At 35.0% G+C, this 14,316-nt stretch overlaps 1 protein-coding gene across 1 annotated transcript in view; it reads left to right on the forward strand.

The window, feature by feature from the left end:
* ADGRV1 (adhesion G protein-coupled receptor V1) overlaps positions 1-14,316 on the forward strand; it is a gene marked incomplete at its 5' end in the record, with an annotated part of 521,373 nt that overhangs the window by 14,180 nt on the left and 492,877 nt on the right. Inside the window, 4 exons of the mRNA XM_081231559.1 lie at positions 5,771-5,947; positions 8,345-8,568; positions 11,462-11,494; positions 13,287-13,413. Coding sequence (XP_081087685.1) covers positions 5,771-5,947; positions 8,345-8,568; positions 11,462-11,494; positions 13,287-13,413 — 561 coding nt within the window. The remainder of the gene's footprint in view (positions 1-5,770; positions 5,948-8,344; positions 8,569-11,461; positions 11,495-13,286; positions 13,414-14,316) is intronic.

Raw genomic sequence — 14,316 nt, forward strand, 5'->3', positions numbered from 1 at the left:
ATGAGAGAAATTGTGTAGATAACTTTAAATAGTATACTAAAAAATTTATTAACTGTAGATAGAATCTATGGACTTCTCTCTACTTAAGAAGAAGAAATAAGGGCCCTATATTTTTCCATCTTATCTCTTTTATTTCTTAACTTTTATTAACCAGAGCATATTTTTATTGCCAAAGTTTGAAACATCTGTACTTATTTATGATACTATGGTTATATTTTCCATATGGTTGGTATTGGTTGATTTTGAAAATTAGAAAATAATAAAGGGTGCTTATCAAATTTTGGTTATGTAAATAAATTTAATGCAGAATCAGGTAGTATGAATAGATCAGTAAAGAAAGAATGTATGATCTATGTCACCATACATTTTGCTAACTGAAATATATATCAAATGAAATCTCATATTCCATTAATTTCTTTGAATAATGCTGTATTTAAATTTGTTTCATATTTTTGCCTAGACTTTGTTTTATACTTTATTATTGCTTTCTCTGGAGTTTCTAATTGCCCCTTTTAATTTATTTATTTATTTTTGGCTTCACTGGGTCTTCGTTGCTGCACGTGGGCTTTCTCTAGTTGCGGCGAGCGGGGGCTACTCTTCCTTGTGGTGTGTGGGCTTCTCATTGCGGTAGCTTCTCTTGTTGTGGAGCACGCGCTCTAGGCACACGGGCTTCAGTAGTACTTGTGGCTCGCGGGCTCTAGAGCGCAGGCTCGGTAGTTGTGGCACACGGGCTTAGTTGCTCTGTGGCATGTGGGATCTTCCCAGGCCAGGGCTCAAACCGGTGTCCCCTGCATTGGCAGGCGGATTCTTAACCACTGCACCACCGGGGAAGCCCTGCTCCTTTTTATATGCCATTCTTACCAAATTAGGTCTTCCAGCTGTCTTAGATGTGTTGAATGCTGAGTTTAGCTGTACCAACTGCTTTCTTCACTTGCTTCACACCTGCTACTTGGGACTGTTTTTTACTGAAATCCTCAATTTTCTTGATTTCTTGCCTTTTACTTCTTGGATTGTGTTTTAGTTTTGTTGAAATATATCTATCCTCAAATACATGTGCAGAAAAAGTATGTGCAAGGTAAACTTTTTGAGTCTTTGAGCAACTGAAAATGAAATTTCATACGTTGATAACTGGCTTCATAGAATTTCTAGATTAAAATAACTTCTTCTTCAGAACTTAAAAGGTATTGCCTTTTAGCTTCCAGAGTTGCTGATAAGAAATTTGAGGGGAAAGAAATCACTTACCTTTAGGTTAACTTGCTCTTTATCTCTGAAAGCTTTTTTTAAAAATCTTGGCATTCTGAATTTCTCAGGGCTGTGTCGTACCTTGCTTAGCACTTGGTGGGGTGGGCCCTTTTATTTTGAAGACTTTTGTCTTTTTTTTGGGCTAAGTCACTGCTCACGCTTGTATGGTTTGTGCATTAATTGCAGACTCCTAGTGGAGGTGTCTAGTGAGTGGCCCGTTATGGGGATATATGATTTGTCGGTACGTAGGGATGCCTTTTTGCAATATGTCTACATATAGGGAGACCTTTTGTCAACATTCCAAAAGCTTTGTAGTGGGAGATATGCTTTTCACCTTTATTATTATAACTATTATTATTATTCTGTTGTGTCTCCTCAAAATGGGGAAATTATGATATGATGCATCCTTCTATCTATGAGGATAACCCACTTTTTTGGAGGACCCTTGAATTCTCTTCTTGGGGTGATGGGTGAACAGAACATGGTGTCATTCACAGTTGTTTCCGTTCCCCCCTGCAGCTTGTGGAATGCTCTTATGAGATGACTGGCCAGATGGTGGGGGATCTGGGTCTGTGAAGTGGAATTGAGCAAGTGGTCAAGCCCATGGCCCTGACCCCATTGAGCAAAAAGTTAAGGCAATTAGAATGCTGCCACCAGAGCACATTTAGAGAGATATTTAGAAAATTTTAGAAAGTTTTAAGTTTGACCTTCTAAAAAACATGGCATAACTTACTTTTTAACGTTGGTCCTTTTAATATATGGAAATACATACTAATTTCACCAGTTTGCAATTAGGGTAGCATTTCCCAAACTTAGGAATTCTCAGGTGCCTCTGGGAGATTTAAATAACTTGTTGAGAGGAGTGTCAGAATTTATTGTGGGTTTTCGTGTGGTTTTTTTTTTTTTTTTTTTTTTTTTGGCATCAGCGCTCTCCTTTGCCTTTTCTGAGGTTGGTGTCCTCTGTATTCAGAGCATTCTTATTAGTAGACATTGTCTTGGTCAGTTCGGGCTGCTGTAAAGACTACCACAGACTGGGTGGCTTAAACAACAGACATTTACTTCTCACAGTTCTGGAGTCTGGGAAGTCTGAGATCAGAATGCCGGCATGGTGGGGTTTTGGGGAGAGCCCTCTTCCTGGTTTTCAGACTGATGTCTTTTTGCTTTTTGTCCTCACATGGTGGAGAGAGAGAGAGAGGATGCAAGCTCTTTGGTGTCTCTCCTTATAAGGGCACTGATCTATCATGAGAGATCTACCCTCATGACCTGATCACCTCTCAAAGGTCCCATCTCCAAATACCATCAAATTGGGCATTAGGGTTTCAACATGTGAATTCTGGGTTTGGGGATACAAACATTCAATTCATAGCATATATGTTTAAGGTTTTTTGTCCCTAGAACCTCAGTATTCAGTTCTCCTGCCGTCTGTCTCCTATCCTGCATAGGTCAAAACTCATATGAGAAACAAATTATTAAAACAAGTGAAATGAAGCAAAGGTTTCACACAGTTGCTTTTGCTTCATGGAGGCCTGGGCATCCTGGAATTCCTGTAGTAGTTGCAGTGACATGACATGAGTTTGAGAACTGATGATGCAGAAGGGTTGATTTTGAGTTGTAGAGAGCTTTTCTGTTTTCCATTTCTGATATCTTTTTTTACTCTGCCTCAAAACCAGTTTTTACTGTGGATAGAGACCCCCTATATCTAGGCCAATATTAGTAACCTTTATATTAAACTTTTAGTCTCTTGAAAATATCCAGTATCTCTATCCAGGTAGCTGCAGAGAATCCTTTTGTAAACAAAACTTTATTAAGAACCTTCAATCGGTCAGATATTATTCTAGCTTTTTAATTTCAGTATTCTATATGAATATGACAGAATTTATTTTAGTCAACACTTGAAAAGAAAGGAAAAGCTTGAAGAAGCATGTAATGTCTGAATTTTGGTGATCCCGGGTTAGAAATCTGTTTGCACTGCTAATTCCAGACTCAATTTTTTATCTATCTCTGTATTCAGTTGAAAAACAAAGGTCTTACAGTGCAGACAGTCAATTTAACACTTTAGGACAAAAGGTCATTATTAGTCACCGACACAATTCCTTAAAGTTCAAAACAGCTGTAGGTTCTGGAAGGCTAGTTGGAATTAGAAGGTTGTGTAGTTTGTATAGTACGTAATGGATGAGCAACTCAAGAATAGGAGGCATCAGACTCCGCATGGAAAGCTGAATGAGGCTGAAGAAAGGAGAATCTGAGACATGAGCTCCTCATTCTTCAGTAACCCTCTCAGCTAAAATACGTTAGTCTGAGATACTGTTTTTGGCAGGCATGGGGTTACTAATGTGCTGTCTCAGTTGCAAACTGTCTGGAAGCAAAGAACGACTCTTTATGAATGGAGTAGTTTGATTTAGCAGATGCTTAAGGAACCCAGACAAAAAGGCTTAGAGACTAGGAAATAAGCCATGGAAAATTAGCGTTTTTCTTTTGATCAGTTCATTCCGTAGCCTTCTATATCTTCTTTCTCTATATTTTCTAAAAATACTATACTTAGAATTAATTCTGTAACTGTTTTGATAAATGTAAGTAGAATATGAATTTTCTTCCTTTCTTTTTGAAAAGTTTTGAAGTAAAAATAAGTCATTATTTTCCTTGATATATTCAACAGTATTATCAGTTTAACTCTTTGTGAATGTGTGGGAATGAGAGTGTTCATTCACAAACACATGCTAACTCACACAAGACCAGTGTATCTTAAAAAGTCTTCACCTCCATCCAATGCACACTTTATATTTATATGCCATTCAAATATATATTTTTATTTTTAATTTCTTGTGCTATTTTTAAAGATAAATACATATATATGGGTATGTATATTCTTTTTCTCTAGAAGGAATGACAGTTATGTGGTTTTAACTATGTATCTTTATGTTTGATATATTTTATAAAGTAAATGCAGTATCCTAAAGAACCACATGTTATATTTTACTTGACTTAGTCCACATACCAGTATTTAGCAAAATTGGTCAGTCTGATTTCTTTTCTTTTACCCAAGTGAATATTTACCAATCATGGAATTTTTGATATTCTTCTCCTGTATATTATTTTCAAAGCAAAGTGTGTTACATTTAAAAAGGCATTTACTTTTACCCTTAAAATGTATATTGTTCATCACAAAATGTGAGCATATGTGCAGGATCAGTACAGTCCTTGTCCACCTGTGGAATATCAACTTAAATCACCAGTCTCTACAGGTGGTTACTTAGTGTCACTGTTTCCACATTACAAAGCCTAACAGAGGGCTCTGAAGAGTGGGCAATCCATAATGCCCCGTTAAGTTCACAGTTGCTTTTTAACTTAAAATCTCTATGCTTTTTGCAGTCCTGTAATGATTGTCTATGCCTACACTCACGTGAACACTGTGAGGATTGATAAGTTGGATTTTGAAAAGTTAGAATATTAAGATGTTGAAAGTTTTGATATATCAGGATTCTTATAGAGCTCATTTTGTCTTGTAGGGATAAATCAACAAGTCTATTGTGTAGCTGCTGTACTTAATGTCATGTTGCAGGAAAATACTGAGAAGGACACAGACACACAAGAGGTCTATAGTCCTGTTGGGAAGTAAAAGTCTGGAACACACAAAATGCTGACAAGCAAGCAATATGTGAAGTTTAATGTTAATTTCCAAGTTTAGTGAGTGTAGCAGTAGAAGTTCAGGAAGAGGTAGAAGAAAGAGGGCTGGAGAATCCAAGGAAGTCTTCATGGGAGAGAGGGATATTTAACTAGTCTTTAAGAGCGAGTACATTTTGACTTGTGAGATGATGGAAGGAGGCCATTCTACATGAGGAGAAACTGTGAAAGTTACTCTGAAGGTCATGTTCATTAATCACGGGGACATTATATGTTATACATATGTCACATTTCTTTAAACATAAAGACATATTAAGTCACATTTGGAGTTCTGAATGGTCTTCTGATAGTGAATTTTCTCTGGCAGAGAAGGGGAGTGGGTGATTTGATTGGAGGTGTGGGTCAGTGGAAGAGAGGAGGGAAATGTGGGCAACTCGCCAGTATTTGGCTTTACATCAAGGTAGTTGGGTATAGGCAACAAGGAGGAAAAGCGGATGGTAGTATTGGTGAAAATAGTGGTAAGAGGACATGGAGCACAGATAGTGATTTCTCTTTGGCACATTCTATCTGTAAGGTGTCTCTGTGATATTTATGTCATATTCAGTGGCAGTTGGTTATAAAGATTTGGAATTTGAAGGAGGGATCCAGAGATTATTATGGAGAGGGTATGAAATTATAAGATAAAGGTCTTAGGAAGAACCCTGGGGAATAATAATAATTGAGGATCAGAAAGAGCTCAAGAATCCAGTGTGGGAGGTTGAATCAGATGGTGAATGAAGAAGGAAGTTGCCAAGTTATTGGTGGCCTTACCCATGCTTATTTTTTTTGTCCATGCAATTAAGACTTTAACATTTTTCTTAAAAATGTCTTTTCTTTCCATTTTTATGGGTTTTTTTGTTTATTATAGTTGGAAAATCTGGAGTTGGTGAATATAGTTCCCCCAATCCCACCCATAAGTCCTAGATTTGGAAAAATCCGGAATATTTCTTTAGTGGTTACTCCAGACATTGCAAATGGAGAAATTGGCTTTATTAGCAATCTTCCAATCATTTTGCATGAACCAGAAGATTTTGCTGCTGAAGTGGTAAGTAGGCTTTTTCTTATTTATGGGGCCTAATGAGTTTGAGATAATGTAAAGACACTATTGTTTTGAGGGGGAGGTCGGGTTAGTTTATTGAGTTAACAGATCTTGAAAAGCTTCACCATTTACAGCAAGCCTTCAGTATGTAATTTGACATAAGTAACTGGTGAATGTGTGATTTTTCATCATCTTTTGCCATATTTGATAGAATAAAATTAGAATTAATTGCTCACAGCAAAAGTAGGATTTTTTTTTTTTTTTTTGCAGTAGGCGGGGCTCTCACTGTTGTGGCCTCTCCTGTTGCGGAGCACAGGCTCCGGACGCGCAGGCTCTGCGGCCATGGCTCACGGGCCTAGCCGCTCCATGGCATGTGGGAATCTTCCCGGACCAGGGCACGAACCCGTGTCCCCTGCATCGGCAGGCGGACCCTCAACCACTGAGCCACCAGGGAAGCCCCAAAAGTAGGGTATTTTGATGAGGCTGCGTTCAGCTAGTGGTATGACATTTGGTAGAGTAATAGCCAAACACAATTTTTTTTTATTGGCCAAGTCATATGTACCACAGGAATCCTTGACCTTTTCTATTTCTGAGCACTCCTCATGCTTGCCTTGGGCAGGATTCAGGTGACGTCCTATACTTGGTGGTGGAGGTGATGGTGGTAAAGTAGTGGATGCCAAATCTTCGGAATTATATATATATATATATATATATATATATATATCATTTTATTTACATATATATGTAAATTTCTGGATACACACACACAGACACACACAAACATGCTCACATATACAGCACCTCTCCGTGCCTCCCCCCACCGTGGTTGAATTTTCCTGCCATCTATATAGGGACCCCTCTGGTTTTTGACCTTACCATTCCCTGAGCCACAGTCTGTCCCTAAAACCCTCTCCAAGTCTCTTACACTTAGATTTGGTTTAAACTGGGTTGCAGTTGAGATCAGGAATGTGGAGAGTTGTTTTTGTTATCAAAGCCTCATGTCAAAATATGGTGATCACAACTTCCTTTGTATATTTGATTCTATGAATTGGCAGAGAAGCTCTATTTCAAGATGGTTTTGGCTTTTTATATTTTTCATAATATTTTTATATTTTTCTTCTAAAAACTAAAAAGTGTTCAGTTTTTTCTGAAAGAATGGGTTTTTATTCATTTATCTTACAAAGCTGTACATTTACCATTTCGTATTTTTCCCTAGAGGAAAATTAGCTTCTAGGGAAAATTTTGGGCTCTGTGAAACCTGCATTCTTCCCATCCTGGGAAACAGCAGAAAGAGTGAGAATTTCCCTTTGTTCTCTTTGTCCCCATCTACAGCCTGGCCACGCCTACCCTCTTGGGGTGATTTAAGGGCCCCGTCCTCTCTTACTTTGTTTTGTCTTTTCTAAGAATCTTACTTTGCTTGCTAGTCTACAGACTTGACCGTTGCTAGCCAAATTAGAATGGTTAGTGAGGAAAATATCTTCCATGTTTTTCAAGATGGCCTATGTTCAAGGGCAAAGAGCAGAGGATACCTTTTTTAGGCACTTAAAAAGAATAGCATTATATACTATTAAATATTTGTTTACATTCTTTGTTTGAAAAAAAACTTCATTATGATCTTCAGTGATCCTTTTCTTATACGTATTTAAAATGTGCTGCACTTAAATAAAACTACCAAATACAATTTGGTTCAGAATTATTATAATAGTTTCCATTTATTTAGCTCATGCTATGGAGAGACACTTTAATCTTCACCAGGAACTTGCAAAATAGGGAACCACTAGCTTCATTTCACATGTGGAAATTGAGGTCAGAGAGGTTAAGTAACTTGCCCAGGGTAACCCAGAGCCATGATTTGAGCATCTGATTTTGTTTCTGCTGCATTTGTTGTGTTGGTTAGAAACATTTCTTATTTGTATTATTATTTTCTTATTTTGCCCCCTATCACGTTAGGATGCATTTGACATCACTGTGTACTTCCCAGATTTAGTCACAAAAGCTTATTTTTCAGTTTGTATTGTGATATTAAATTAATTCTTTTTTTCAGAGAACCTCTGATGTAAATTTATTCTTTAGCCATTGTTCTGTGGTTTTCATGGTTCTTTGGCTTTTAAAATGAAGTCTTTTTTTTAAGACAAATCCCAGGTTAGGCGTGTTTTTGGGTGGGGGAAATTTAGTAGAGAAATTTGATTAGCAAAAACTAATATAAAATAGTCAGATCTGAAATTATCATCATACTTAAAGAGAAGCTTGTTCAATTGTGCTTTTAATATCATTTTAACTGTTCACTTCTCTATGCACAATACATAAACATATTCATATAACAAGTGTATGCACTAACTGAAAAGCTTATGTAATTTGTGAGCATGTATTTCAGAAGAACTTGTTCTGTTTTCTTTTTATAAGGTATGCATTCCCTTACATCGGGATGGAACTGATGGCGAGGCTACTGTCTATTGGAGCTTGAAGCCCTCTGGCTTTAATTCAAAAGCAGTGACCCTGGATGATATAGGACCCTTTAATGGCTCTGTTGTGTTTTTATCTGGGCAAAGTGACACAACAATCAACATTACTGTCAAAGCTGATGACATACCAGAAATGAATGAGACGGTAACACTTTCTCTAGACAGGTAATAACCCATTTAGGTAATGTTTAGTGACATTTATATGTTCACATTCTCTGAAATAATTTTGTTTCTTGTTTTAATTCTTTCCTCCACATAAAATAAAAAGAAAAAACTAACTAGATAACGTCATGCTGACCTTCTTCTGACTTTTCTGCTGTTTGTTGATGGCTTCTGGTTAGACTGTTATAACATAAGTGAACTCTTACCCTGCTATTTATCATGAAGAAACATTACATAGAGAATTTATGGAAGGTATTAGATACATCTTAAGCATAGCTATATTATATGTTGCTATGTTCAAAAAATAGGCAGCAGCAAATCCAAAATGTTAGTTTAGGCAAACATCTCTGCTGGCTTCATGTTCATCAGGGAAGAGGATTAGAGCTTTTTTGAGTGAGTAAAAAGAAAATGTTAATCTTCATATAATGAAATTCTCTTTTTTACATGGAATTTAACATTAAATAATACTAATTTTCCAGAGAATAAAAAATAATAAAATTTAAGGGGTATTTTTAAGTAATAATAAGGATTTAGTTAACATTTCTCAGTAAGTAATTTATATCAAGAAAATATCACAATCTCTCAAATAGAAATTTTTTTTCAGCGATTCAGAAAATTCTCAAAATAAAAAACTACTGTGCTTAACTGATGTTAATTTAAAAAATTGAAACTAAGGTTATCTACTACAGGTCTCTATATTAAAGTTGATACATATTAAAGAAGGTTAACATGTGACTTGAGGGCTTTGCAAAATTTTTATTTTAGAAACAATAAAATTCGTAGATGAATCAATACGTGTTATTTTATACCGTTTTAATCAGGACTGAAGTAGTAATAATTATTTTATGTAACCCCTGGTCCTCTCCAAATTTTACTCTCAGTCTCTTGTAGGTTTTTCTATGTTGATGTATTGTGTAAACATTTTATAAACCTTATGAGTAGTTGTTTTTATTTTTATGTGGAAGAAAAATTCAGAGTATAGGGAACAAATCTGTTGCATGTCTGCTGTTCATTTTGTGTGCTTTCAGTACCACATTGTGTTTTCTTCCTTTTTCTTAACATAAAAATTAAGACAAAACAAAATAAGCAAACAACAAAAAAAAGCAAAAACCAAATACAACACACACACACACAAACACAAATACACATGCACAGTCTAAATGACTTATGGTTTTAATATATATTTTCCATTAAATCTTAAGGAAATATATTTCATATGATGAAAAAATTGGTGAAATGTAATGAAATGTAAACTGAAAATTATTAGTTTTTCACTTGTGTGCTTTTTTCCCTTAAGTTAGATTTGAGTACTTATTAAATCAGTGGACAGTCTTAAAAACAAACTAAAGAAAAATGAACAGCAATTATTAACCAAAGAGGTAGCAATCTATAGAAACTTTGTTAGCTAAGCTGTGAGTTTCTGCTCTGAACTAAATGTCTAAAGAATGATTTAAATTATACCTCTGCAAGTTCATAAGTGACTATTCTTCATGTTCTCTCAAAATAGTCATTTTCAACCTTATCATGTAAATCTTTGAAATTAACTAAATATAATTTTAAAGTATTTTTTCTCTCTCTCTTTCCTTTGGGTTAAGGCAGTACACAAGAAAGTATAAACCATGGGGCAGAGAATTTCAGAAATTAATGGTTCCTCTCTTTTCAAGCAAAAGAAATTAGTTCAAATTTATACTAAAATGTTTTAATGCAATTAGTAACTAGTGCATACTTGTATTATCTCAGTTGTGCATGAACAAATTACAATTCAGTGTTCTAAGACATTTAATTAAATAAATGTGACAATCTCGTATTTTGTCAAAATCTCAATTTTGCAAATTTTTAACAAAACTAAAATGAAAGAATGAGTGAATGCTACTGTGATTACAGTAAGTTACAATAAAATATTGCAACAAAAAATAACACTTTATTGTGATACCATTTACGATTTTCTTTTAATGTCAAATTCAAATGAAAATTCTCTATATTTCAATTAAATAGAGATAAAAGTTGCCCTGGTACTGAATGATTTATGATGCTTTTAATACCATACTAATTAAAAATATTTTGTTGTTTAGTTCTCGCCAAATCAGAAGCAATATTATTATGCCAATTTATTTCAGAAAAAATTGTAATATATGTAGTATACAACTCCTTATTTATAGTGTTATTTGACTCGAAAAATGAAGCACTACGACTCTACATTCTGACATGTTTTTCAAGGCTGTTTAAAAATACAGCACATTGGGAATTTGGCAAAGTGTTTAGATTTCCTGATATGAAGTTATATTTAAGTAATATTTGTCATAATTAAAAGATACAGTGATATCTTTTGGCTTCTTGAGTATATTCCTATGCAAATGATGAAAGATATGTATTTCTCTGCTGATAGAGTTTTTATATTTTCAAAGAATAACTGGCTTTATATCTGAGGATGTGGGATTTTATTTTTTTGAAACCTAATTAAAGCTACTAAGTAATTAAAAGTTGGGCTGAATGAAATTTGCTCAGCTGCTGTGGTTTTGTGAGCATGCACAGTGCTTGGCAGGCTCCAGCGCCTTGGAGCAGGCCTGGAAAGGAATGTCTTCAATGGGTCTGCCTTGGAGCAGGCCTGGAAAGGAATGTCTTCAATGGGTCTTGACGTGCTGGCTGGTCATGGGGTCATCTTCCCTAAGTGGGAACTGCCAAACCTTTTGCTAGCATTTGTGAATAGCAAAGAACCCAGTGTGCAGAGTTCCCTTAAAGTGAACATGACTAGCTTGTGCGGGAGGGAGGGAAAAAAGAGCTTTCTTTAGCTTTATTTTTACCCTGCCATTCACATTTCTAACAGTATTGGTGAGATTTTGGCAAATAGTGTCTCTGTCTTTCCCCCCCGCGCTCCCCCTTCTTTCTGTGTTGACAGGGTAGAAACCGAAAGGTTTGTCGTGTATTTTGGGTAAGTGTGCTAAAGAATGTCTTGTTTTTGGTGATTCAACATTTTGCTTTGCAAGTCGATGTTTTGGACAAGGCTGCTGTTCTGCATGACTACCAGTCTTGAGAAAGTTTGCTTGTCCACCTGCCTGTGCATGCTTTGTGTGTCCTTTTATCTTCTAATGATAAGCTTATATGAAGTGTTTTTTTTTTGTATTAAGAGTTTTAAATTATGAATGCATTTAAGGTATCTGATAAAAATTTTTGAGAATTTATGTAATTACATGTTTTGAAGAACTTAAAAATTTTAACTTTCCTTATAGTGTACATATAACCAAGAGAACAATTAGTGTCCTTTGCTTGTGAGATTCTTACTTAACATCTTTTATGAATCTTGTGGTTTAACAAAGAATTCAGAAGCAGGGCACTCATCTCTTCCATTGGTTTTTGAGTGCATCTAAGCAATTTCTTGCCTACATTCTCTCAGTTGTCATATAAAGAACTTTTCAAAAATTTGCCTTTTTCCAAAAGGGTAGCACATTAAAAATAAATTCATTTGTTTAATGCTCAGAATGGATTTTTATATTTCACATTCTGATCGTGTTTTTTTGTCTCTTAGCTTATATGGACATAGGAGATTTTAATTAAAATATCAATGTAAATGAAATATGGGCAAATTTGCTATGAAAATCATATGACTGCGTTAATAATCTAAAAAGGATAACTATCTTATTATTTGGATTATATCTTCTGTGGCCACTAGTATGCTAGGTATTGGCTGTCAGATTTCCAAAAGCTGGGGAAGGATGTTAATTCATATTCTCTATTACACAGGAAGTGTGCTGTCCTTTTTATATATTAATTGTGACTGCATTGTAATTTTGAGGTCTGATCAACGGTACTTTTTGATTCAATAGAAAGTGACATTTGGAAAGGTTTAGAACAGCTTGCAGGATTGAGAATTCTCAAAGAGTATGCTGGCTTTTAAACCGTCAGAGCGTTACAGTCCTAGTCCCTTTGATCATTCTAATTATAGGCTGAACATAAAAATCAGAAATAAAAACCATCTTGGTTTAATATGTTCTTCTGAGATTTGTATAGGAATTGCTATAGCATGTCACGTATCTCAGATCTATTCTATTCCATTTCTTTCATGTATGTCACGCATTTTCTTTTGTTTTATTACAAAACAAATTTTGTAATAAAACAAAAGAAAATGCGTGAGGTTAAAATCAAGGTGAATAGAATCATATTAAAGGTCACAAAATATTTCTAAAATCTCATCACAATTTTATTTTTGGTCAGTGTGTCTTGCTTTTAGTCCAAGCAGTTAGCTAACTTGTATTCAGTTAGTATAATCTTATGTAATGAGTTTTTTTTTTTAAAGAAATTCAAGTGTATGTAAAGTTAAAACAATTTTATTTAAATTATTTTTAAACTACATGTTACAAATTAACTTTTTCTAAAACTGGAAACAAACTTGTGAATTTGATACTACTTTATAAAATATATTTAAACCTTTGATTAATGTATTTTTAAGGTACATATGCAGTGTTTGGTTTCAGTCAAATATGAAAGAACCAATGAATTTAGAAATAGAAGTTCTCCCATAAATGTTATCAGTAAAACTGTTTTGATCTGAAGTGATTTTAACACACTTAAATTCAACTTAAATTTTACCTCCTAATAACCTTCATATTCATTATCTGAAGTGTTTTAAATATTTTAAATAAGACTTCAAAATTCAGAAGTAAGACTATAGGTAGTCTATAAGACTTACAAAGCCTGTAAGACTTTTTCCCCTCTGACTTCTCCAGGGTCAACGTGGAAAACCAAGTGCTGAAATCTGGATATACAAGCCGTGACCTAATTATTTTGGAAAATGATGATCCTGGGGGAATTTTTGAATTTTCTCCTGCTTCCAGAGGACCCTATATTATACAAGTAAGTACGAAAGAAAGTTCAATCTATTCTGTACTCACAGCTTCAAAAGAACAATCTCGAAAGATTTAAACTTTTGTGGACTTTTTTTTCCTGTCCTATATATGGTACTTTACGGGCAAGAACACAGTCATCATCACTATTATTGTTATAATCATATAGATAACATATAATGAGGGCCTTCTATATTCTATTCCCTGTTCTAAGCACTTTGTAGTCACAGCCCTTAATCTTCACAATGAGTTAAAGAGGTCTGTGCTCTATTTCACATTTTACAAACGTGAAAAAGAGACACATTGGCATTTCTAGCTGAGCCTTAGACAGACTGCTTAAAGTTGTGATGCAAAACCTATTCAGTCCAAAATTCAGGGTGTGTGATTCTTTTGTTTTTTTTAAATACAGTTTTGAAAGGTTACTTTCCATTTACAGTTAGTACAAAATATAGGCTGTATTCCCCATGCTATACTATATATCCTTGAGCCTGTCTTACACCCAATAGTTTGTACCTCCTCTCCCCCACCTCTCTATTGCCCCCCCACCCACTGGTAACCATTAGTTTGTTCCTGTATCTGAATCTGCTATTTTTTTTGTTATATTCACTAGTTTGTTGTACTTTTTAGATTCCACATATAAGTGGTAACATACAGTGTTTGTCCTTCTCTGTCTGACTTACTTCATTCAGCATAATGCCCTCCAAGTCATCCATGTTGCTTCAAATGGCAAAATTACGTTCTTTTTTTTTAAAGCATGGATCATTCTTTTTTTATTTAATTTAATTTATTTATTTATTTATGGCTGTGTTGGGTCTTCGCTTCTGTGCGAGGGCTTTCTCTAGTTGTGGCAAGCGGGGGCCACTTTTCATCACGGTGCGCGGGCCTCTCACTATCGCGGCCTCTCTTGTTGTGG

This window comes from Mesoplodon bidens (assembly GCF_964165515.1).
Source record: "Mesoplodon bidens genome assembly, chromosome: 4".
NCBI lineage: Eukaryota > Metazoa > Chordata > Mammalia > Artiodactyla > Ziphiidae > Mesoplodon > Mesoplodon bidens.